Source organism: Microcaecilia unicolor, chromosome 6 (genome assembly GCF_901765095.1).
Source record: "Microcaecilia unicolor chromosome 6, aMicUni1.1, whole genome shotgun sequence".
NCBI classification, from domain to species: Eukaryota; Metazoa; Chordata; class Amphibia; order Gymnophiona; family Siphonopidae; genus Microcaecilia; species Microcaecilia unicolor.
This window is the reverse complement of record NC_044036.1, coordinates 182,169,916-182,192,376: the sequence shown is the minus strand read 5'-3', so window position 1 is coordinate 182,192,376 and position 22,461 is coordinate 182,169,916. Positions and strand designations below refer to the sequence as shown.

Below are 22,461 nucleotides of genomic sequence, written 5' to 3'. Positions count from 1 at the left end.
GCTTCAGAGATCGCTGTCCTGCCAAATTATCCAAATTCGGACCAGACAATCAGGTTGCATGTATTACGTCAACAAGCAGGGGGGGCACCGGATCCTCGCCCCCTGTGTCAGGAAGCCGTCGGTATGTGGCGTTGGGCGTGTCCGCTTCGGCATGCTTCTCCAAGCCACGTACCTGGCAGGCGTAAACAACAAGTCTGGCCGACAGACTGAGCAGAGTCATGCAACCGCACCGAGTGGTCGCTCCAATTTCCAGAGTGGTACGTCAAGATCTCCGAGAGTGGGGGCAAACCCCCTCTGTGGATCTTTTCGCCTCTCAGCGACCAACAACAAAGCTGCCTCTGTTCTGTTCCAGGCTTCAGACACACGGCAGGCTAGCGGCAGATGCCGTTCTCCTTCAGTGGGGGAACCGGCCTCCTGTAGGCTTATCCTCCTAACCCATACCTTTGGTGGTGAAGACCGTACTGAAGCTCAGCAAGACCCGCGGCAACCATGATTCTGATAGCCAGCCCTTTTGGCCCCGTCAGATCTGGTTCCTCCTCGTCTTCTGGAGTTGTCCTCGAGAAAAAAAGAACCGTGGAGATTGGAGTGTTTTCCGACACTCATTTCGCAGAACGACGGAGCGTTGCTGAACCCCCAAACCTTCAATCCCTGGCTCTCATCGCAACGGCCTGGATGTTGAGGGGGCTGTAGACTTCGCTTGCGTTGGGTCTGTCGAGGTGTCTCCCGGGTCCTTGCGTGCCTCGAGGAAGGAGTCCACTAAAAAGAGTTACTTTTTCAAGTGGAGGAGGTTTGTCGTTTGGTGTGAGAGCAAGGCCCTAGAACCTCGTTCTTAGCCCTGCACAGAACCTGCTTGAATACCTTCTGCACTTATCATAGTCTGGCCTCAAGACCAACTCAGTAAGGAATCACCTTAGTGCGATTAGTGCTTACCATTAGCGTGTGGAAGGTAAAGCCATCTCTGGAGAGCCTTTAGTCGTTCGATTCATGAGAGGCTTGCTTTTGTCAAAGCCCCCCTATCAAGCCTCCTACTGTGTCATGGGATCTCAAGGTCGTCCTCACCCAGCTGATGAAGCCGCCTTTTGAGCCACTGAATACCTGCCATCTGAAGTACTTGACCTGGAAGGTCATTTTCTTGGTGGCAGTTACTTCAGCTCGTAGGGTCAGTGAGCTTCAAGCCCTGGTAGTCATGCTCCATATACCAAATTTCATCACAACAGAGTAGTGCTGCTCCGCACCCACCCAAAGTCCTGCCGTAAGGTGGTGTCGGAGTTCCATCTTAACCAGTCAATTGTCTTGCCAACATTCTTCCCAGGCCGCATACCCCGCCCTGCTGAACGTCAGTTGCACACATTGGACTGCAAGAGAGCATTGGCCTTCTACTTGGAGCGGACACAGCCCAACAGACAGTCCGCCCAATTGTTTATTTCTTTCGACCCTAACAGGCTAGGGGTCGCTGTCGGAAAACGCACCATCTCCAATTGGCTAGCAGACTGCATTTCCTTCACTTACGCCCAGGCTGGGCTGACTCTTGAGGTCATTCACGGCTCATAGTGTCAGAGCCATGGCAGCGTCGGTGGCCCACTTGAAGTCAGCCACTATTGAAGAGATCTGCAAGGCTGCGACGTGGTCATCTGTCCACACATTCACATCTCATACTGCCTCCAGCAGGATACCCCGACGCGACAGTCGGTTCGGTGCAGTCGGTGCTGCAGAATCTGTTTGGGGTGTAAATCCAACTCCAACCTCCAGGACCCGAATTTATTCTGGTCAGGCTGCACTCGTCAGTTAGTTGTTCTTCGTAGGTCAATTTTCTGTTGTTCCCTCGCCGTTGCGAGGTTCAATTGACCTGGGTTCTTGTTTGAGTGAGCCTGAGAGCTAGGGATACCCCAGGCGTGAGAACAAGCAGCTGCTTGTCCTCGGAGAAAGGGTATGATACATACCTGTAGCAGGTTGTTCTCCGAGGACAGCAGGCTGATTGTTCTCACCTACCCTCCTCCTCCCCTTTGGGAGTTGTGTGTTCATCTTTGCTAGTCATTCAACTGGCGGGAGCGGTCGCAAGCACGGGGCGGGAAGGACGGCCGCGCATGCGCGGTGGGCGTGCCCTGCGTGCCGACCGTCCCGCGAAGCTTCTTCCGGTTGGTGGGGGCTGCCGCGGACGTCAACCCAGTCGTGAGAACAATCAGCCTGCTGTCCTCGGAGAACAACTGCTACAGGTATGTATCATACCCTATATCTGCTGTATGGCAGATATAAATATTCATGCCTAAATGCGGCAGTTGCGCACGTAAGTGACAGGATTCTAGAAAGCACGTGTCAACATAGGCAGAATGCCTATGATCTGTCCATACCCTGCCCCATCAACGCCCTATAGAAGTTGTGTGCTAAATTTTTACTATAGGTGCCTAGTGCCTTTATGTGTGTAACTGCTAATAAGTGCCTTTTAGTCATAGTTAACGTCAATCATTGGTGGCTAGTGCCAGTTAAACACCATTTAAAGGCCAATTAACCAATTAATTTGCATGCATAACTGAAGGTAATCTATAACTACGCAGTTTTATCATGGCGCTGTACTGTGACTGTACACCTCTCACCATTTTCTTCCCCGTATCGAGGCATGCATGCTTCTGGCTCACAGCAGCAGCTGCAAGTGACGCTGGGGTGGAGGTCTGACATCAGATGCACTCTCCTCGAGGCCTCGGCAACAGGTCTGTCGCGCTTGGTCTGTCTTCTGACAGAGTTCTGCTCACTGTCTGCCCTGACCTGCCTGGATTCTGACAGAGTTCTGCTCACTGTCTGCCCTGACCTGCCTGGATTCTGACACTGTTCTACTCGCTGCCTGCCCTGACCACTGCCTTGATTCTGGCGCTGCTTTGCTCACTGCCTGCCCTGACCCCCCCTGGATTCTACTTGCTACCTGCCCTGACCACTGCCTGGATTCTGATGCTGCTCTGCTCGCTGCCTGCCCTGACCACTGCCTGGATTCTGATGCTGCTCTGCTCGCCGCCTGCCCTGACCTGCACGAATTCTGACCCTGTGCTACCCACTGCCTGCCCTGACCACTGCCTCGATTCTGACGCTGTCTGCTCGCTGCTGGTTCTGACCGTTGTCTGGATTCTGACATTGCAAGCCCATGATTCCAGACCTGGCCCAGGTCCTTCAACAGCAACAAAACCAGCTGCAGCATCTCTCAGAGGTTCTCCAGGACCTATGTTCACAGCTCACTGCCCTATGAGCAATTCCATGACCAGCACCGATTATCTGTGGGCCCCGCACTCCCCTCAGTTGCCGCATCTCCACTATGGGTTCCCTAACCACCTCGATTTGATGGGATGCTACAAGCCTGTCGGGGATTCCTGAGTCAGTGTCTCATGCACTTCAAACTGCAACCAGCCAACTTTCCTTCCGAGCGAATCAAGGTTTCGTATGTTATATCCCTTCTATCCGGAAAAGCCCTGGTTTGGGCCTCCCCTCTTTGAGAACAAGAAGACCCGATTCTCTTGATCTACAAGCCCCTGGATGGCCTTCTTTAGCGGCTAGTGAGATTCTCTGTCTGCAACGGGGTTCTCTCACTGGCAGAGCATATGCCATCAGGTTCCGTACTTTGGCCTTGGAGCTTCGATGGAACCAAGAGGCCCTGGTGGCTATATTTTGGCAGGGTCTGGTGGAAAGAATTAAGGATGAACTCACTGGTCGGGAAGTGCCAGCTACCCTGGATGAGCTTATTGCGCTCTGTATCTGGATCGACATACATTTTCAGGAACGGGCATCTCGTAGACTTCCACGCCTGGCACCCCGCTTACAATGACTTGCTGGGTCCCAGCTTTCAACAAGTGAAAGGGTCAAGGAGCCCATGCTCGCAGACCGATATCGGCTGTTGAGAAGAGGACTGCATACAACCTCTGCTTGTATTGTGGAGAACCAGGACATTTTGCTAACAGGTGTCCTCATATAGTAAACATAGTAAACGTAGTAGATGACGGCAGAAAAAGACCTGCACGGTCCATCCAGTCTGCCCAAGAAGATAAATTCATATGTGCTACTTTTTTATTTGTACTGTCCTCTTCAGTGCACAGACCGTATAAGTCTAGGCCAGCCCTATCCCGCCCTCCCAACCACCAGCTCTGGCACAGACCTATAGTCTGCCCAGCACTATCCCCGCCTTCCAACTACCAGTCCCGCCTCCCACCACCAGCTCTGCACAGACTGTATAAGTCTGCCAGCACTATCCTGCCTCCCACCACCGGCTCTGGGCACAGACCTTATAAGTCTGCCCAGCACTATCCCCGCCACCCAACCACCAACCCCGGCACAGACCGTATAAGTCTGCCCAGCACTAGTCCCGCCTCCCAACCACCAGCTCTGCCACCCATTCTAGGCTAAGCTCCTGAGGATCCCTTCCTTCTGCACAGGATTCCTTTATGTTTATCCCACGCGTGTTTGAATTCCGTTACCGTTTTCATCTCCACCACCTCCCGCAGGAGGGCATTCCAAGCATCCACCACCCTCTCCGTGAAAAAATACTTCCTGACATTCTTCTTGAGTCTTCCCCCCTTCAATCTCATTTCATGCCCTCTCGTTCTACCGCCTTCCCATCTCCAGAAAAGGTTTGTTTGCGGATTAATACCTTTCAAATATTTGAACGTCTGTATCATATCACCCCTGTTTCTTCTTTCCTCCAGGGTATACATGTTGAGGTCCGCAAGTCTCTCCTCATACGTCTTGTAACGCAAATCCCATACCATCCTCGTAGCTTTTCTTTGCACCGCTTCAATTCTTTTTACATCCTTAGCAAGATACGGCCTCCAAAACTGAACACAATACTCCAGGTGGGGCCTCACCAACGACTTGTACAGGGGCATCAACACCTCTTTTCTTCTGCTGGTCACACCTCTCTCTATACAGCCTAGTAACCTTCTAGCTACGGCCACCGCCTTGTCACACTGTTTCATCGCCTTCAGATCCTCAGATACTATGACCCCAAGATCCCTCTCCCCATCCGTACCTAGCAGGCTCTCACCGCCTAACACATACGCCTCTCTTGGATTTCTACTCCCTAAGTGCATCACTTTGCATTTCTTCGCATTGAATTTTAATTGCCAAACCTTAGACCATTCTTCCAGCTTTTTCAGATCCTTTTTCATGTTTTCCACTCCCTCCGGGGTGTCCACTGTGTTACAAATCTTAGTATCATCCGCAAATAGGCAAACTTTACCTTCTAACCCTTCGGCAATGTCACTCACAAATATATTGAACAGAATCGGCCCCAGCACCGATCCCTGAGGCACTCCACTACTCACCTTTCCCTCCTCCGAGCGAACTCCATTCACCACCACCCTCTGGCGCCTGTCCGTCAACCAGTTCCTAATCCAGTTTAAAACAAACAGGCTTGGGGTCCTCAGGGGAAATGACTCTAGGCCTGCTTCCTGTTTCCCCAGTCTCTCTTTGTGTTTTTCCAGTGTCCCTGCGATGGGATTCCGGCCAGGTTGAAATTCTAGCTCTGATTGACTCAGGGGCTGCCAGGAACTTCAGTGATGGAAGACTAATCCAGCAGTACCAGATACCGGTGATCCAGCCTCTGGCTAGAGCCTTATGCATCTCCACTATTCATGGGGACCCATTACCAGATCTAATCAACACTTCCTCTGCTCCCCTTTCCTTACAGGTTGGGGGTCTTTCATCACAAGATTCTTCAATTCCGTGTTCTCTCAAGATCCATTCGTCCTGTAGTCCTAGGACTCCCACGGCTACTACGCTATTCACCTTGAATTGACTGGCACACTAATGATATTGCATCTGGGGTCCTTCCTGCTTTCACACCTGCTTGACCCAAGTTAACCCTATAGGGATGGCAACTCCCAGCCAGGCCCCCAAACTCCCCAGGACGTTACTGATGTTTTTAGCAGAAAACAAGCGTAGATCGTCCTGCCACACAGAGATTTTGATTGCGCCATTGGTTACCAGGGAGTTTATACCCTTTCCCGTCCAGAAACCCAAGCCATGACAGAATACATCGAGAAGAACTGACGGAAGGGGTTCATCCAGCCCTCCACGTCTCCAGCTTGGGGCCAGCTTCTTCTTTGTCAATAAGAAGGATGGAGGCCTTTACCCCTATATAAACTACAGGGTCTTTAATGATATTACAATAAAAAAATCGCTATCCATTGCCACTCATTCCAGAAATCTTTGATCAGCTGCAAGGAGCCGTCATCTTTACCAAACTGGATCTGCGGGGAGCCTATAATCTGGTCCGGATTAAGAAGGGGGATGAGTGGAAGACGACTGGCATTATGAATATTTGGTCATGCTCTTTGGACTATGTAACACCCTCACAGTGTTCCAGCATTTAGTGAATGATATCTTCAGAGATCTGCTATACTTGCATGTTATTGTGTATTTAGATGATATTCTCATTTTCTCTTCCTCCACCTCAGAACATCCTAAACGTGTCAGGGCCATTCTCCAACGACTGAAGGACAACAATCTGTCTGCTAAATTAGAGAAGTGCACTTTCCATCAGAAGACCATAACCTTTTTAGCAGTTCAAGACTACAAATGGACCTTGATAAGCTCCGGGCATCTGGGACTGGCCACAACCCTCCGGACTGTGAGCCCCGCAGTGATTCCTTGGTTTCATAAACTATTACAGGAAGTTTATTGATCACTATTCTGTAATCACGGCGCCCATGACTGCTCTTACTAAAAAGGAGGCCGATCCCAATACCTGGCCACCAGAGGCCTGCCGAGCCTTCAGGCAACTAAAGGATGCCTTCTCTTGGCTCCAGTTCTGCAACTGCCCGAACCCACACGCCCATTTGTCCTAGAGGTAGAAACCTCTTTAGTAGGAGCAGGGGCAGTACTCTCCCAAGCTTCCCTGAGAGGACAATTGTGTCCATGTTTTTTTTTTTTCTTATCTAAAATTTAATGCCCACAGAACATAATTATACAATTGGGGACCGGGAACTCCTAGCCTTGAAGTTGGCCCTGGAAGAATGGAGGCATCTCCTGGAGGGGGCACATCACCTTTTCACAGTTGTTACTGATCATAAAAATCTCCTTTATCTGGAAGTGGCTAAACGCCAAAACCCTTGGCAGGTCCGATGGTCATTGTTTTTGTTTTTTTTTTTGCACGATTTAATTTTTGCCTGTCATTTCATCCTTCAGAGAAGAATATTAGGGCCGATGCTCTGTCTAGGTCCTTCAAAAATGCCGAACAGCAAGAGGGACCACAGTTTATACTGGATCCCACTAAGGTCTTGGTGCTCACGGACCTTGCACCCACTCCTGGAAAAACACTAGTGTCTTTCCAGTTAGCAGGACACCCTGGGGTCCAAAAGACTATAAGCTTGATCTCCCACCATTATTGTTGGCCTCAGATGGCTCAAGATATTCGGCACTTTGTCCTCTACTGTCCTAATTGTGCCCAGCACAAGGTCCCGCACACTCGCCCCTGGGGTCTGTTACAACCTTTGCCCATTCCTAGAAAACCTTGGGATGAGATATTCATGGACTTTATCACAGATCTTCCAACCTCCACTGGGTATGTGGTCATTTGGTCATGATAGATCACGTCACAAAAATGGCCCACTTTATTCCTATGCCAAGCCTTCCTTCTGCTGCCACCCTGGCCCACGTCTTCTTCCAGCATATCTTTCACTTGCTTGGACTCTCTTCCCAGATACTCAGCGATCAAGGAGCAAAGTTTACATCTCGATTCTGGTGGCAGCTTTGTGCCTCTTTAGGAGTAACTACATTTTTCCTCAGCCTATCATCCATAGACTTAACGGGCAGACAGAGTGGATTAACCAGACATTAAAAACCTTTCTTCATATGTATGTCAACTCAAGACAAGATAATTGGTCCTCCTTGCTTCCTTGGGCTGGCTTCACTTAAACAACAGTACCCATGACTCATCGCTGACCTCTCCTTTCTATGCCTATGTATGTCCACCACCCACACTTTCTATCACCTATCCCCGAGGCCTCAGACACTCGAGCAGCCAACAACGTTCGGGACGTCGGGAGCAGGTGCGACGACAATTGTAGCAGGCCTCGGCTGCCTAAGAGCGTCACTCCGATTGACTCAAGAACGGAGCGCCTGTGTCTTCCATCCCAGCCAGAAGGTCTGGCTCTGTACCAATTATCTGCGACTCCGACTTCCATCCCAAAATTTGCTCCATGATTTATTGGTCCTTTCCATGTGTGGGAGTGTATTGGGTCAATAACTTACCGCCTACACCTACCGTCTACCATGAAGATATACAATGCCTTTCACGTATCTCTTCTTAAACTCTTCGTCTCCTCCAGGTGGCATCCTAAACGGGCTGAGACACTCGCCCCCATTCTCAACCTGGATCCAGAGTATGAAGTAGACGAGTTACTGGACTTTAAAGGTCAATCAGGTTGCCTGTATTACTTGCTGTCATGGAAAGGCTTCGGCCTGGAAGATAACTCTTGGGAGCCTGCTGTGTATTTCCATGTTTCTGCCTTGATTCATGAATTCCATTCCTGCTACCCTTCAAAGCCCAGACCTAGGAGGTGGAGAAGGGGTTTAGTGGCAGGGGTACTGTCACAGTGCCATACCATGTTTGCATGTCTGTCACCAGTTCACGTGCTTCCCTCCACCAAGGCGCACATGCTTCCGGCTCACCGCAGCATCGGCAAGTGACCCTGGGGCGGATGTCTGACATCAGATGTGCTGCTCCCTTATCTTCGGGCCCTGTGCTCTCCTCGGGGCCTCACCAACAGTCTGTCGCACTTGGTCTGTGTTTTGACACGGTTCTGCTCACTGTATGCCCAGACCTGTGCCTGGATTCTGCCGCTGTTCTATTCGCTGCCTGGATTCTGATGCTGCCTGCCCTGACCTGCCTGGATTCTAAGAGCATAAGAGTAGCCATACTGGGTCAGACCAATGGTCCTTCTAGCCCAATATCTGGTTTCCAACAGCGGCAAAGCCAGGTCACAAGTACCTGGCAGAAACCTAAATCATGACAACATTCCATGCTACAAATCCTAGGGCAAGCAGTTGCTTCCCCATGTCTGTCTCAATAGCAGACTATGGGCTTTTCCTCCAGGAACTCTTCCAAACCTTTTTTAAACCCAATGACGCTAACCGCTGTTACCACATCCTCTGGCAGAGTTCCAGAGCTTAACTGTTAGTTGAGTGAAAAAATATTTCCTCCTATTTGTTTTAAAAGTATTTCCATATAACTTCCTTGAGTGTCCCCTAGCTGCTCTGCTCACTGCCTGCCCTGACCACTGCCTGGATTCTGACGCTGCTGTTTCGCTGCCTACCCTGACCATTGCCTGGATTCTGACCCTGTGCTGCCCACTGCCTGCCCTGACCACTGTCTGGATTCTGACGCTGTCTGTTCGCTGCTTGGCTCTCTGCCTGCCCAGATCCTCCTCCAGGCCTTCCCAAGTCCTGCTGGCTGCCTGAACCTGAGGGCTCAACTCTCAAGAAACGGTGGTCGATCCAGGTGAAGCTTTCACTGGCATGTTGACTGCCAGATACCAGCTTCGGAGTTGGCACAAGGGCTTGCTACAATCCTGCACCACCGGGGGCGTGACAATTTTATAGAATGAGAGGAAAATGTATACTGTGTCTTTTTTTTTTTTTTTTTTTAATGTACATGCCTATCGCATACATATGTAAATACTGATTTTTAGAAAGCCGCTATTTATCTGTGGATAGCAATACCACCCTGAGATTAAGGGGACATGGTGTGAGCTGAACTAAAATCTACACGTATTTTCCCCATTTTACAAAAAATTACATGGGTATGGGGGAAATTCCCGTGGTGAGATGTACACCTGTTGAGAGGTATGCACTTGTTTTAAAAAAGCGCTCATTCCAGCCAGGGCTTTGTACAAGGCATTAAGGGAGTCATTTATCTTAATCCCATGTAGCTTGGCCTCCTCCAAACTGAAACCAAATTAAAAATTGATGCCTTTCTACTTAATTGGTGGCACTTACACACATAGGTTTATTAGAATGGGGCAGCTACACATTGAAGTTATGAAGTTGCTGTTTCCACACATAAGTGCTGATGTCTACATATAGAAGCTGCTGGGACCATTCTGTTTATTTTTCAACATCTATATTTGTAAAACGTCTGCTTCTGCTGCACGTACCAGCAATTACAGGTGCATTAGCAGAGTCTTTTCTAAAATACCACCAGAACTGAGTATGTCCTGACCTGGATGTTCCAATTCGATCTTCAGATTCTATGTAAAATAGGGCCTCACATATGCTAGAAGTGAGGGGGTCTTTGTATGTTCAATTCAGACATTTTTTTTTCTCAGCACCTCTCTAATGGTTCCTTTGCTTATGTTCCTTTTGCTTCTTCCCTCATCAGATCATTGAGACCTATGTTGAAATGACATGCTGCACCTACAGGAAACTGAAAATCCGTAATGTCTGGGAAGTGAACCGAGAGTATGAGGTAAGGAGGTAGCAGCAAGTGTGTGAGAAGAACCGTGCTCTCCCCATTCTGTTCCCAGCCCCCTTCATTGACTGTACACTTTTCCTTTAACTGGGTGACTGGATATGAATTGACACTGGGCTGGTGACTACAAATAGTTCCTAATCTCCAGTCCCTAATTAGATGCATCACCTGTGAGACTGATTCACCTGTTTAGGGGGGGGGGGGGGGTGCTCACACAGCTGAGGGCCAAAGAGAGAAACTGGTTTTATCCCTCCTGGAAATGTAGCTCTGATTTTTAAGAAAGACCAGGTTTGCATTTTGAGGCCTTCAGTGGAGTAAAACCAAAAAATCATAGGTGCCAACTCTGTGGGTATTAACTCCTTCACTGTGTCCAGGTAGTAGTAATTTATGTTGGGTTTAGTGCCCCTAATCATTTTGAAATGATAGCACCTAAGCATAGAGATATAGTCAGAATACTTTGTGGAAAATAGAAATATACCTCCAGATGGCTGCTCCAGTAACTTTAGATTTGGGTTTGGGTTTATTTACTTCATATATTGCCTTTAGAGATTATCATCGAGGTGGTTTACAGATTTCAGGGAAAACGAAAGTCACAAAATTACATAAAATAACAGTAAAACAACAAATATCAAGAAAGATACAAGAGAACATACAATTTCAAAAAAGAGCAGAAGTTATTTTTCATTTGTGTATAAAGTGGTTAATGTCTTAGGTCATACAAGAGCTCGGTTTGAGAACATGTCTTTTTTTTTTTTTTTTAATATTTTTTTGAAGTGTAGGACACACATAAGCCAACAGTGCCGATGACTATCCAAAAACAAGGGAGAATACATAATATAGCTTTACAGCAGTACATAGAGTCATACATGACCTTATACTTGTAATCCCTGCTTGCAGCTTTACTCAGGTATAAACATAAATACAGGAAAATGTAAAAACATCCTGTCCACCTTATTTTGTGTAACTCCCCCATGCATACATCCCCTTCCCCCGAGCCCTTCCCCTCCTTATCCACCCGTCCCACCCACTCCTGGAGTACCTTGAGGCCCCAAAGACACCACTTTAAAGAGCTGCCAGAGAGATCTGTATGCCTGGCAACGCTTCCGCCCAGAAGACTTAAGTCTCTCCCTCTCCCAGTGAGCCATCTGGAGCATCTTTGCCATCCAGTGTTGTACACTCGGTGGGTCCTCCTCCACCCAGTTCACTAGTATAGCTTTCCTTGCCAACATCAATGCAACACACACAAAACGCACCTGAGAGGGAGAAAACCCCTGGTTGCTCAGTTGGGACTCATCTCCCAGAAGCAACACCCTGTAAGACCATTCAACAGATACGTCCATCATACGCTCTAGGGCCCTCAGCACACCCAACCAAAAAGTACACAATTTTGTGCATGCCAGAAAATGGTGGACTAGCGTACCTACTCAGCATTTATATCGCCCATATTTATTGTCCCCCCAGAAACCCATTTGTTCCCCCTTAGCCCTTGTTATAAAAGCACCATGCAATAACTTAAATTGCATTTCTTGTAAGGTTGCACTAGGACTAGTTTTAAAAGCCCAAGCAAAGTAGTTAGAGAGCATCCCCACCGTAATCTCATCCCCCAACTGCTCCTCCCACTACTTGGCCAAGCCAGCAAAAAAAGGTGCCTCCCGGTGCTCCCTGCCCAAGGCATACCATGCTGCTAGTTTATTCGTCTGCGCAGGGACCTGACAGAAGATCTTATCTAGCAAAGAGAAAGTCAGACCGCGAGTCCTCACGGGTGTTAATTCCGCACAGTAGTGCCTCCATTGCAAAAAGGGCAATAAGTCTGCGCGTGTCAGATTCCAACTCTCCTTCGCTTGTTCAAAAGTAGGGAAGGAATCCCCCCCCCCCCCCCCAGGAGTTGTGAAATGTCCCACATACCAACAGCCTCCTCGTGCCCAAGCCTGAAATCATGTCATGCCTTGCCCCGCCGGAAATGGGGGTTATCAACTACAGCTAAAAAGGGAGAGGGGCCCGACGTTCCCCCAAACCTCCCCGCCACCAAATGCAAGCTTGCCTTAACGGACGAAGCAGGGGGTGCAAGCCCGCCCCCCCCCCCCCCTCCCCGCTGGCAACTGCAGAAGGTTGAAGTCTGAGAACATGTCAAAGGCTTGTGTAAAGCAAACCTTTTTCTCCGAGGACAAGCAGGCTGCTTGTTCTCACGACTGGGTTGACGTCCACGGCAGCCCCCACCAACCAGAACAAAAACTTTGCGGGCGGTCCCGCATGCAGGGCACGCCCACTGCGCATGCGCGGCCGTCTTCCCGCCCGTGCGCGACCGTTCCCACTCAGTCTTTTCTTTTCCGCGCTGGAGAGAGCCGCGTTTGTCTCTCTCTCTGTCAGCCCCAGAAACCGGACCGCTCCTTAAACGCGAGTTTTCTTCGTTTGTTTTTCTTTTGTTCTGTTTCTTTTCAAAAAAGAAAAAGAAAAACTTTTCTATTTACTCCCCTCGTACTTTTAGCGGGGGGCGCCTCGTTGCGGCCTTGTGGCCGCGCGGTCGATTTATTTTTCGGGTGTGCTTTTTACCGCCACCATCGACGACTTTGACTTCGCCGACGAGATTTTTCCGTCGATGTCCTCGAAGGTCCCAAGTGGATTTAAGAAGTGTGGTCGGTGCGGCCGGCATATCTCGCAGACCGACACTCACGCTTGGTGCCTCCAGTGCCTCGGGCCGGAGCACGATACCAAGACGTGCACCTTGTGTCTCGGTTTACGGAAACGGACACAGGTGGCGAGGCAAGTTCTTCGGGACTGTCTTTTTGGAACTTGCGCCGGCCCCTTGACGTCGACTTCGACGGCATCGGTGTCGACGGCCGGATCTTCGGTACCGATGTCCACGAAATCGGCACCGACGGCACCGACCCCAGGAGCACAGGTTCCGTTGGCCCGCCGGTCTTCCGGAGATGGCAGGGGTGAGCGGCCGCGCGGGCAATCGGCCCCAGTCACTCCCTCTACCTAGGGCCATCGGGACCGAACCCTGTCGGACCCGATCCCTCGAGGCCGAGGGGGATCTACCTCCTCTTCGGTGCCGCCGAGCGCCGATGACGGGCCCTGGAAGAAGGCTAAAAAGCACCGTCATCGGTCGCCCACGGCGCATGTTGCTACCAGCTCCGGCTCCAGAGATGACTCGACGCCGAGGAAGCGGCAGCGCCGGGAGGAGCGTTCCCCCTCGGTGGTAGAGGTATCGCTACGTCAGGGCACGAGCACTTCGGTGCCGTCTCCTGGACCCAAGCAGATACCGGCCCCTCCACCGGCCCCCTCGCCTTTCCCGACAGCGGGCCTTGACGAGTGCCTCTGAGCCATCCTTCCGGGGATCCTGGAAAGGCTGATGCGCCAGACTGTGCCGGCGCTGGGGGTGCTTGCGCCCCCGGCACCGTTGATGGAGGCGCCGGCGTGCTCTAGCCCAGTGCCGAGGCCGCCGCTTGCGGCGCCGGTCTCGACCGCCACGCAGGTGGAGTTGACGTCGATGGAGGGAGCTTCATCCCCGCCGGCGCGGGAGTTCACCGCTCGACGACGCCACCGAGGACTCGGTGCCTCGAAGTCGAGCCGGGCCCGGTTGAAGTCTGAGCTACAGGAGCTCATGTCCGACACCGAGGAAGAGGCCTCGTGGGGGGAGGAGGAGGACCCCAGATATTTCTCCTGAGAGGAGTCTGTGGGCCTTCCCTCTGACCCCACCCCAACTCCACCCTCCAGGACCCGAATTTATTCTGGTCAGGCTGCACTCTCAGTTAGTTGTTCTTCGTAGGTCAATTTCTGTTATACCCTCGCCGTTGCGAGGTTCAATTGACCTGGGTTCTTGTTTGAGTGAGCCTGAGAGCTAGGGATACCCCAGTCGTGAGAACAAGCAGCCTGCTTGTCCTCGGAGAAAGCGAATGATACATACCTGTAGCAGGTGTTCTCCGAGGACAGCAGGCTGATTGTTCTCACCTACCCTCCCCTCCTCCCCTTGGAGTTGCGTTTACTCATTAATTTGCTTGTCATTCAACTGAGCAGGAACGGTCGCGCACGGGCGGGAAGACGCCCTGCGCGAAGTTTTTGTTCCGGTTGGTGGGGGCTGCCGTGGACGTCAACCCAGTCGTGAGAACAATCAGCCTGCTGTCCTCGGAGAACACCTGCTACAGGTATGTATCATTCGCTATCTTGGCATGAAAAGTGACGTGGGTCATATTTGACCTTAAAATTACTCGGTAGAGAATGCCATATTTTAATTTATTTGACCTGGCAGTTTTCTCCTACTTCTTCCATTGCTGGCACCTGGCACCAGGAGCCTTTCTTCATAATCACCTGGAGATTTTTCCCCTGTTTTTTTAAAATTCCCTTACCCTCTAATTTACCCAGTGTAGTCATTGCACTGAAAGTCCTGAACGTTCTGAGACCTGTAGTCACTTACCCTGAATCCCACAATTAAGTGTCATTCTTGAGCCATGACTCTTCTTTCTCTGCTGCTTTCCCCCTCCCCTGCCCCCTTGAACACTGGGTTCAACATTCAGCCCAAGGAAGTGAGCATTTTTGTAAATTCTGGCCACCATTAGCCACTTTGGAACTGGATGCTCTGCAGAAATGGGGCGAAGGCTGACAGTCGCTCAAAAGCGCATGGTTCGGGATAAGGTATCTTTCAAAGATATCACCAAAACAGGGAAGATAGGGTATTCTGATAGTGAGGTTGCAAAAGAGGCCATAGTAGATCAGGTGTCCTTAAATAAAAATAAAAAAAACAGTCCTTCTTTTTGAGGGGGTGAACAAACATGTGGACAATGGGGAGCCGGTGGGTATTGTGTATCTGGATTTTCAAAAGGCGTTTGACAAAGTGCCTCATGAAAGGCTCCTGAGGAAACTGGAGAGTCATGGGATCGGAGGTAGGGTATTACTATGGATTAAGGACTGGTTGAAAGATAGGAAGCAAAGAGTAGGTTTGAATGGCCTTGTCAATTTTACTGTCAATTCAGAGCCTGAAGAAAGTAGGATGTCAGGCCTGCATAATACCCATAATAGACAGTGGCTAGCAGTGTGGCTGCCAATTGCCACAGTGTTCAGAAGGCCTGGGGGTTCTACAGAGAATGTCTTCAGCTGGTGAGGCTTGTGGATCCCTGCCAACTACAAAGATGATGTGCACTCTTGACCCAGTTCATAGCAAAATCCACAGTATCTGTAATCACTGTTTAGGTGATGCAACAGATTCTGTGAGTGATTTCAGTAGAATGAAGTTAGGGTATCCTTTCCTCCCCTCCCCCCCACCCCCCCCCCAACCACACAATCACCTTGTCCTTGAATCTACACCCCCATCTTCTTAATCAAACACATCAGTCCTTCCGTTTCCCACCTTCTACCCCTTCATATCTGATCTCACTTGCACTTCATATGCTCTGGTGGACCCTTCTCCACTGCTATCCTGCTATCGGTTGTTGTACCTCGGAGCTCTGTCTTGGGACCTCTTCTTTTCTCTATCTATCATTATTCCCTTGGTGCTCTGATCTCCTCCTATGGTTTTCAGTATTATTTTAATGCTGACGCCTCCCAGGTTTACCTCCCTACACCAGAAATTTCAGCAGGAATCCAGATCCAAATCTTAGCCTGCCCAGCTAACATTGCTGCCTGGATGTCTCATCGACATCTGCAGCTAAACATGGCCAAGACTTAGCTTCTTATCTTTCCTCCTAAACCCACCTCTTCCCAAGTTTTCTTTCTGTGGATGACACTCTCATCCTTCTGTCTCGTCATCTCATAACCTGGGGATCATCTTTGACTCCTTTCTTTCTCTGCGCATATCCAACAGACAGCTAAAACCTGTCATTTCTTTCTGTATAACGTCCCTTCCTTTTCTGAACACACTGCCAAAACTCTTATCCACATGCTTATCACCTCACTCTTAGATTACTGTAACTTGCTTCTCACAGGTCTCCCACTAAACCATCTCTCTCTCTCCTTCAGTCTGTTCAAGATTCTGCTGAATGACTTATATTCTGCTAGTGTCACTACTCAAGTCACTTTGCAAATCTCTCATGAATATTCATTGTAGATATCCTGAAAACCTGACTGGCTGGGTGCCTCCAGGACCAGGTTTGGGAAGCACTGCCCTAATCCCTGCTTGTCTTTCGTGAATAGATTGTAAGCTCTGTTCAGCAGGGACTGTCTCATATGCTGCATACATCTAGTAGCATTATAGTGATAAGTAATGGTAGATGTGACCTCGCTTTCTGCTTGCCTTTTGTAGGGCGAGCGTTTTAAGGCTCACAACACTCTGGATAACCGGCGTCTGCTGTGGCATGGAACCAACATAGCTGTGGTGGCTGCTATCTTGAAGAGTGGGCTGCGCATTATGCCCCACTCTGGTGGCCGTGTGGGCAAGGGGATATACTTTGCGTCGGAGAACAGCAAATCAGCAGGATATGGTAAAACCCTACACTTTTTGTTCCTGCTTCAGGCTCTTCTTAGTGCAAGGGGAAGAGGAAAGGGTAGTGGCTAGAGCAGAAGATGGTGAGAGCTAGCAGGAAGAGTAAGGGACAGATATGCCCTTTTGGGGATGAGAAAGGGGGTTACATGCAGAAAAGGATGTGTGCCGGGGAAGGCGACAGCTCAAGTGTTTATGGCTGGTGTTTCTGTCTCCAGGGGGCTCCTTTTTTGTCTGGACACTGCTGAGTTCATTAGTTGGTTTCACTGCAGATATACTGCTTCCAGCATGATAGACAGCTGCATCCTGCTGTCTGGGTCATAGAGAGTCACAGAAAGAAGGTTTCTATCTAGGTTATGCACAGGCAATGGTGATCCGGGGGGGGGGGGGTGTCGTACTGTACCCGGGGCGGATTGCCACTGCGCCCCCCCCCCCAGGGTGCAGCACGACACCCCCGGCGCAATGACACCCCCCTCCCCAGGTGCATTCTTGGCTGCTGGAGGGTGCAGAGAGCAGCCGCGTGCCTGTCGGCTCCACTGGCTCCCTGCTCCCTCTGCCCCTGAACAGGAAGTAACCTGTTCCAGGGCAGAGGGAGCAGGGAACCAGCGGAGCCGACAGGCGCATGGCTGCTCTCTGCACCTTCCAGCAGCGTGCACCTGGGGCGGACCGCACCCACCGCCCTGCCCTTGCTACGCCGCTGTGTACGGGGAGGGCAGTCTCAGCACAAGCGCCCTCAAACTCTGGCTATGGGAAGGGCAGTCTCAAGCGCCTCTGAGCTCAGTGCATACAGGGAAGGCAGTCTCAATTGTCCCTGAGCACAGTGTGTACAGGGAGCACAGTGTCAGCAAAAGTGCACCCCCCACCCCAAATTCAGTGTGTGCAGGGAGGACAGTCTCAACAGAAGCACCCTTGAGGAGAGTGTATGGGGAGCGCAGGCATGTTCTTAGAGGGAGTCACTTAGAAGACAGAGGTTGGGAATGAGTGGTACTGTGAATGGTAAGGTGGCGTTGTTAGTCTCTAAATTGGAGGCTTTAATTTGTATTCTTATTTTGGAAGCTAATTGCTGAGGTAAGGTTGATCCTCTAGTGTGCACCACTGCAGCCAGGCACTATTGTAGTTTAATATTTTTGTTTCTCTTTTTCTGTATCTGCCACTTTTCCTTCATTTCTTATTATGCTTTCATTTATACATTCACAACTTATCTTCTTCGTTGCCTTCTATTGTTTCTCTTTCCCACCTCCTCTTTCTTTTTTTTCCTCCTGTATCTCCTCCCACCCACTTCCTTGTTCATCACTCCTCTGTTTACTTTCCCCCTTCTATTCCTCTCTCATCTTCCTCTCCCTCATTTCTCAGTCGGTTGCACCTCCAAGCAAATCGGGATCATGTTTCTGAATGAGGTGGCCCTGGGTAAGGAGCATCACATCACCACAGATGATTGTTCTCTGTGTGCAGCCCCAGAGGGGTATGACAGCGTGGTGGCTCGTGGATGCACAGAGCCAGGTGAGTTAATTACACCCGCAGATGCTCAGAATTGCTCCTCATCTCCATGTCTGCGTTTCCTCTCCATATTTCCCGATGCAGAACAGTATAAGAGCTTTCATTGGTGGTCACTTATTTATTATCAGAAAATTATTTATGTAATATATATGATTATGCGTTCATGTTTAGGTTCATTTGTTTTTCATTAAAAATAAAAAGCTAGTGAACATGAATTCACTGTGAGAAAGTGGAGAGGAAGGAGAGCGGATGGGAAGTAAGATGGAGAGAGAAGTGTCTGGCTGCTGTTTGGCACATCAGCTCTGCTGCTTTGGGTGCTTAACCTCTCAGCATTGGAGGCAGCCAAAAAATATAATGTGAGGCCCTACAGTGACCAACAGGGGGCCTCGAGTCGATTGTGACCAGCTGAATCCTTACCAGCTAGCAAGGTTAAGGCTCAGCAAGTTCAGACAGCTAATTTTAACATGGGATAAAAAGCTTTGACAAATGTCCTCTTGAAGAAAATTTTCAAAAAACATTTACCTAAGTAAAAAGGCTGTCTGAGGTATTGCTTACCCTTAAACTATGAGCATGATTCCGCGTTACAGGAGGTATTGCTAGAGATGTGTTCAGGTCTAGAGAAGAAAATAATGTACACAGATAAGATTTTCAAACCTTCCTATAAAAGGGGGCAATTTTCTAACTGGACATTACAATTTAGACACCTGGATGCCACTGGCTGAGTGCTAATTCTATAATGGCATCTGGGCTGCCAGATTTTGTTTTATAGGACATTAGCATAAGTTGGCATTGGGGAGCATACGTTTAAGTGTTCCCATTTAGGCCATCTTAATAGCAGGCTTAAGTGGGGCACTTATGCATGCAACGTACAGTATTCTATAAATTGTGCTATAAGGGGAAGGGAAATGGGACTTGATATACCGCCTTTCTGAGGTTGAGGTTTTTTTTTTGCAACTTACATACAAAGCGGTTTACATATATTCAGGTACTTATTTTGTACCAGGGGCAATGGAGGGTTAAATGACTTGCCCAGAGCTGCAGTGGGAATCAAACTCAGTTCCCCAAGATCAAAGTCCACTGCACTAACCACTAGGCTACTCCTCCACAGTGGAAGACACGCCCATGCTCCGCCTACCTGTACACCCACCTCTTTGCATTTACGCTCTAAGACAGCTGCGCACTCTCTTTATAGAATACTGCTGAGCGCACTAGCTCATGGGGAAGTGGGGGGGGGGGGGGATTCGGTAAAGGTCGCCCAAAGTTAGGTGCCAGAATGATGAGTTCTGTTGTGTTTACCACTGTTCTCTGCAGATCCCAAGAAGGATAAGGAAATAACCATGGATGGGAAGAAAGTCGTTGTGCCACAGGGGAAACCCATTGAGATGCCCAAATATAAAGGCTCGCATTTCAGTCAGAGCGAGTACCTGGTGTACAAGGAAAGTCAGTGCCGCATCCGCTACCTGCTTCAGCTCCAGTTCTGAGGGACAGGAGGCCATGGTTTGCTTCTCCTCCATTATTACGTCCCAGTTGCCCGCCTGGCTAAAGTCTGAGGAATGCTTTCTTCCTAACTTGCTCCATTCTAGATAGACACACCATCCCTCTCCAAACAGAGTTTATTCCAGTGCCAGCCCCAGTCCCAGTGAATGGCTGCTTACCGCATCGCATTCTTGGTCCTGGTCTTCCATTCTAGAACCATCTCATAAACTGATATTAACCTAGGACCATTTGCACGTGCTAGTTTCCTCTTCCCTCCATCTAATTCTCCATGGTTTTCATCCCATTTTTCTGAGGGGGTTAATTCCCCGCACATTACTGTTCACTATGCATGTTGCCTACGGAAATGACACCTTCCCTGCCCCTGCCAAACAGCAGTAGCTGCAGTCCAGCAAAGCTTTTTTTTTTACTCCCAGTTGCTGCACGTGACAGTTCTCAGCTTCTAGAAGCCCCGAGACTTCTGCTTTCACCAATCTGCCTTATTGGATTCAGGATAACTTAGTCGTGTCCTGGTCTGTAGGTACTTATCACTCTAAAAGGACTGCAATGTGTTATAGATGAGCAGTGTTCAATTAGTATAAAATATAATCTCTTGACTACATTTCTACTAGTTATTGTTTATTATAGGAGGGTTGGGATATGGCAGATGGGTGAAAGTTTCAGTCTTGAAGACTAGTGGATGAACCTACTTTGGCAGAGAATATGATAATTGAAGTCCTTAGTTCAGGTCTTGCTGAGCTCCAAAATGAAACAAACTCAGTCATCAATTTTTGGATGTGTATCCACAAAACAAATTTAATTTAAGACCCATAGAGCATTATGGGAGAAGCTTGACCAGTCTCCCAGTGGACTGACAATGCTGGACATTTGGTACTTTTGGTAATTTACAGCAGTCTGTGTCTTTAAAGCTGATACAGTTGCTGAAAATTGTCATATCATCCCCTGGGAAAGTCTGTAGATTAATAGATTACTGGAAGTATTAAGGGAACAGTACGGTACAATCAGCACTTCACCTAAAGAGGTGCTTTTACATACATGGTAAACTTTTATTGGGCCACTGGATGTTTGCCAGCGATAACTTAACAAGTACAACCAAATATCGTTTCACAAAGCCAATGCACAGCAACCTAGACGTAGAGGTGAACATACTAATGGGAATGAGACTGGTGCAGACTTCCAGCATCAGATGTCCCATTTCCTTTTTCTTTTGATGTATATGACGGTGAAAGGAAAGAGGAGTCATGCTTGATCCTGGAAGAAGGGTTAGCACGGTTGTGATTGATAGCTGTAAATCGGTGCTGGGCAGCATCTGGTTACCCATTAATAACTTGTAGTTTGAAATCCCATTTTGTGCGAAAAGGCACGTTTCACCATGTTGTTTCCATTTAAATAAACTGTTGGGGGTCATCATTGACTGCAAGATGACCATGATGGAACAAATACATCGTTTGACAAAGAGTTGTTTTGGGGTAATGCAGAAATTGAGAAGTATTAGAAAATATATTAACTGTGAATATTTTCACCTAGTAGTTCAGTCTCCAATTTTGAGCAAACTGGATTACTGTAATATAGTAAAAAAGCCCCGTTTCTGATGCAAATGAAACTGGGGCTAGTAAAGTTTTCTTCTGTGTGCATGTGGGGAGTGTGTGTGTCCCTGCCCTCTGCCCTCTCCCCTCCCCCCTCTGAGTCCTTCACTGCTTTGCTGTGTTTTCCTTCACTGACTGTTTGTGTTACAGAGAGGGCGGGGCAGACACTCATGGGGAAACCGGATATCTCTCCCCTTCACACTTCCGGCTGGAGGCTTCATAGAACGTTGGTGTTGCCTTTTATATAGAGAGATTTGGGAGCTTATTTCCGATCTGACGAAGAAGGGCTACTTTAGAAAGCTAATCATAAAATGTATTAAGTTATGTCCAATATTTTCTTATCCATGTTTTATTTTGTTTTATTTCTGTTATTACCTTTAAAAGTGGACTAACACAGCTACCACATCTCTCTACTCGAGTTATATCATAACATTAATATGCAGACAGGTATACAGGAGGATTCATCGTGTATGGCATTCTAATTTTTTAACATTTCCTAATTCTAAAGATGTCTGCTACTGGAAATAATTTCAGACAGTTTTTTATGAATCACGCAGCAACATTTTGGTTACACCTTCCAAATATGATTAAAGCTTTGTCCAGTTTTGTTAGCTTTAAGAAGATGTGTAACACTTCTCTTTTTAGAAAACATGTTTTGAATACAGTGAATTAGTTATAATTCTGTTGATAATTCAATGTACGTTCTTAAATATTTGGTCTAGTTCCTCTTATTCTCTGTTTTGAACTACATAAGCTGTGTAACTGTACTGTTCACCTCGTGTTTGAAGAAGAACTTTCAAATAGTGGAATCAGAAACAAAGTACTGCACTACTTTATTCCACTTCTACTTTTTCAAAACATGTTCTCTACCCCCTTCCCTAAAATCATGCCCAGTTGCTGGTAGGATGACAGCAACCGGGAAGAAGACCTCTACCACCTGCCATTCCATGCACAGATCATTTCCTAGCAACACATGTCAGGAGAGATTAGCTCTAATCAGAAAAAAGGGGGTTATCTCTGAGAGATAA

The 22,461-nt window shown here is 48.6% G+C and overlaps 1 protein-coding gene across 2 annotated transcripts in view; it reads left to right on the top strand.

The window, feature by feature from the left end:
* PARP3 (poly(ADP-ribose) polymerase family member 3) overlaps positions 1 to 20,446 on the top strand; it is an 85,831-nt gene extending 65,385 nt beyond the window's left edge. For both annotated transcript variants that reach the window (XM_030206660.1, XM_030206659.1), the window contains exons 8-11: positions 10,355 to 10,441; positions 16,680 to 16,857; positions 18,210 to 18,356; positions 19,665 to 20,446. In XM_030206660.1, coding sequence (XP_030062520.1) covers positions 10,355 to 10,441; positions 16,680 to 16,857; positions 18,210 to 18,356; positions 19,665 to 19,834 — 582 coding nt within the window. In that variant the 3' untranslated portion in view covers positions 19,835 to 20,446. The remainder of the gene's footprint in view (positions 1 to 10,354; positions 10,442 to 16,679; positions 16,858 to 18,209; positions 18,357 to 19,664) is intronic.
* The last annotated feature ends 2,015 nt before the right edge of the window (positions 20,447 to 22,461 follow it).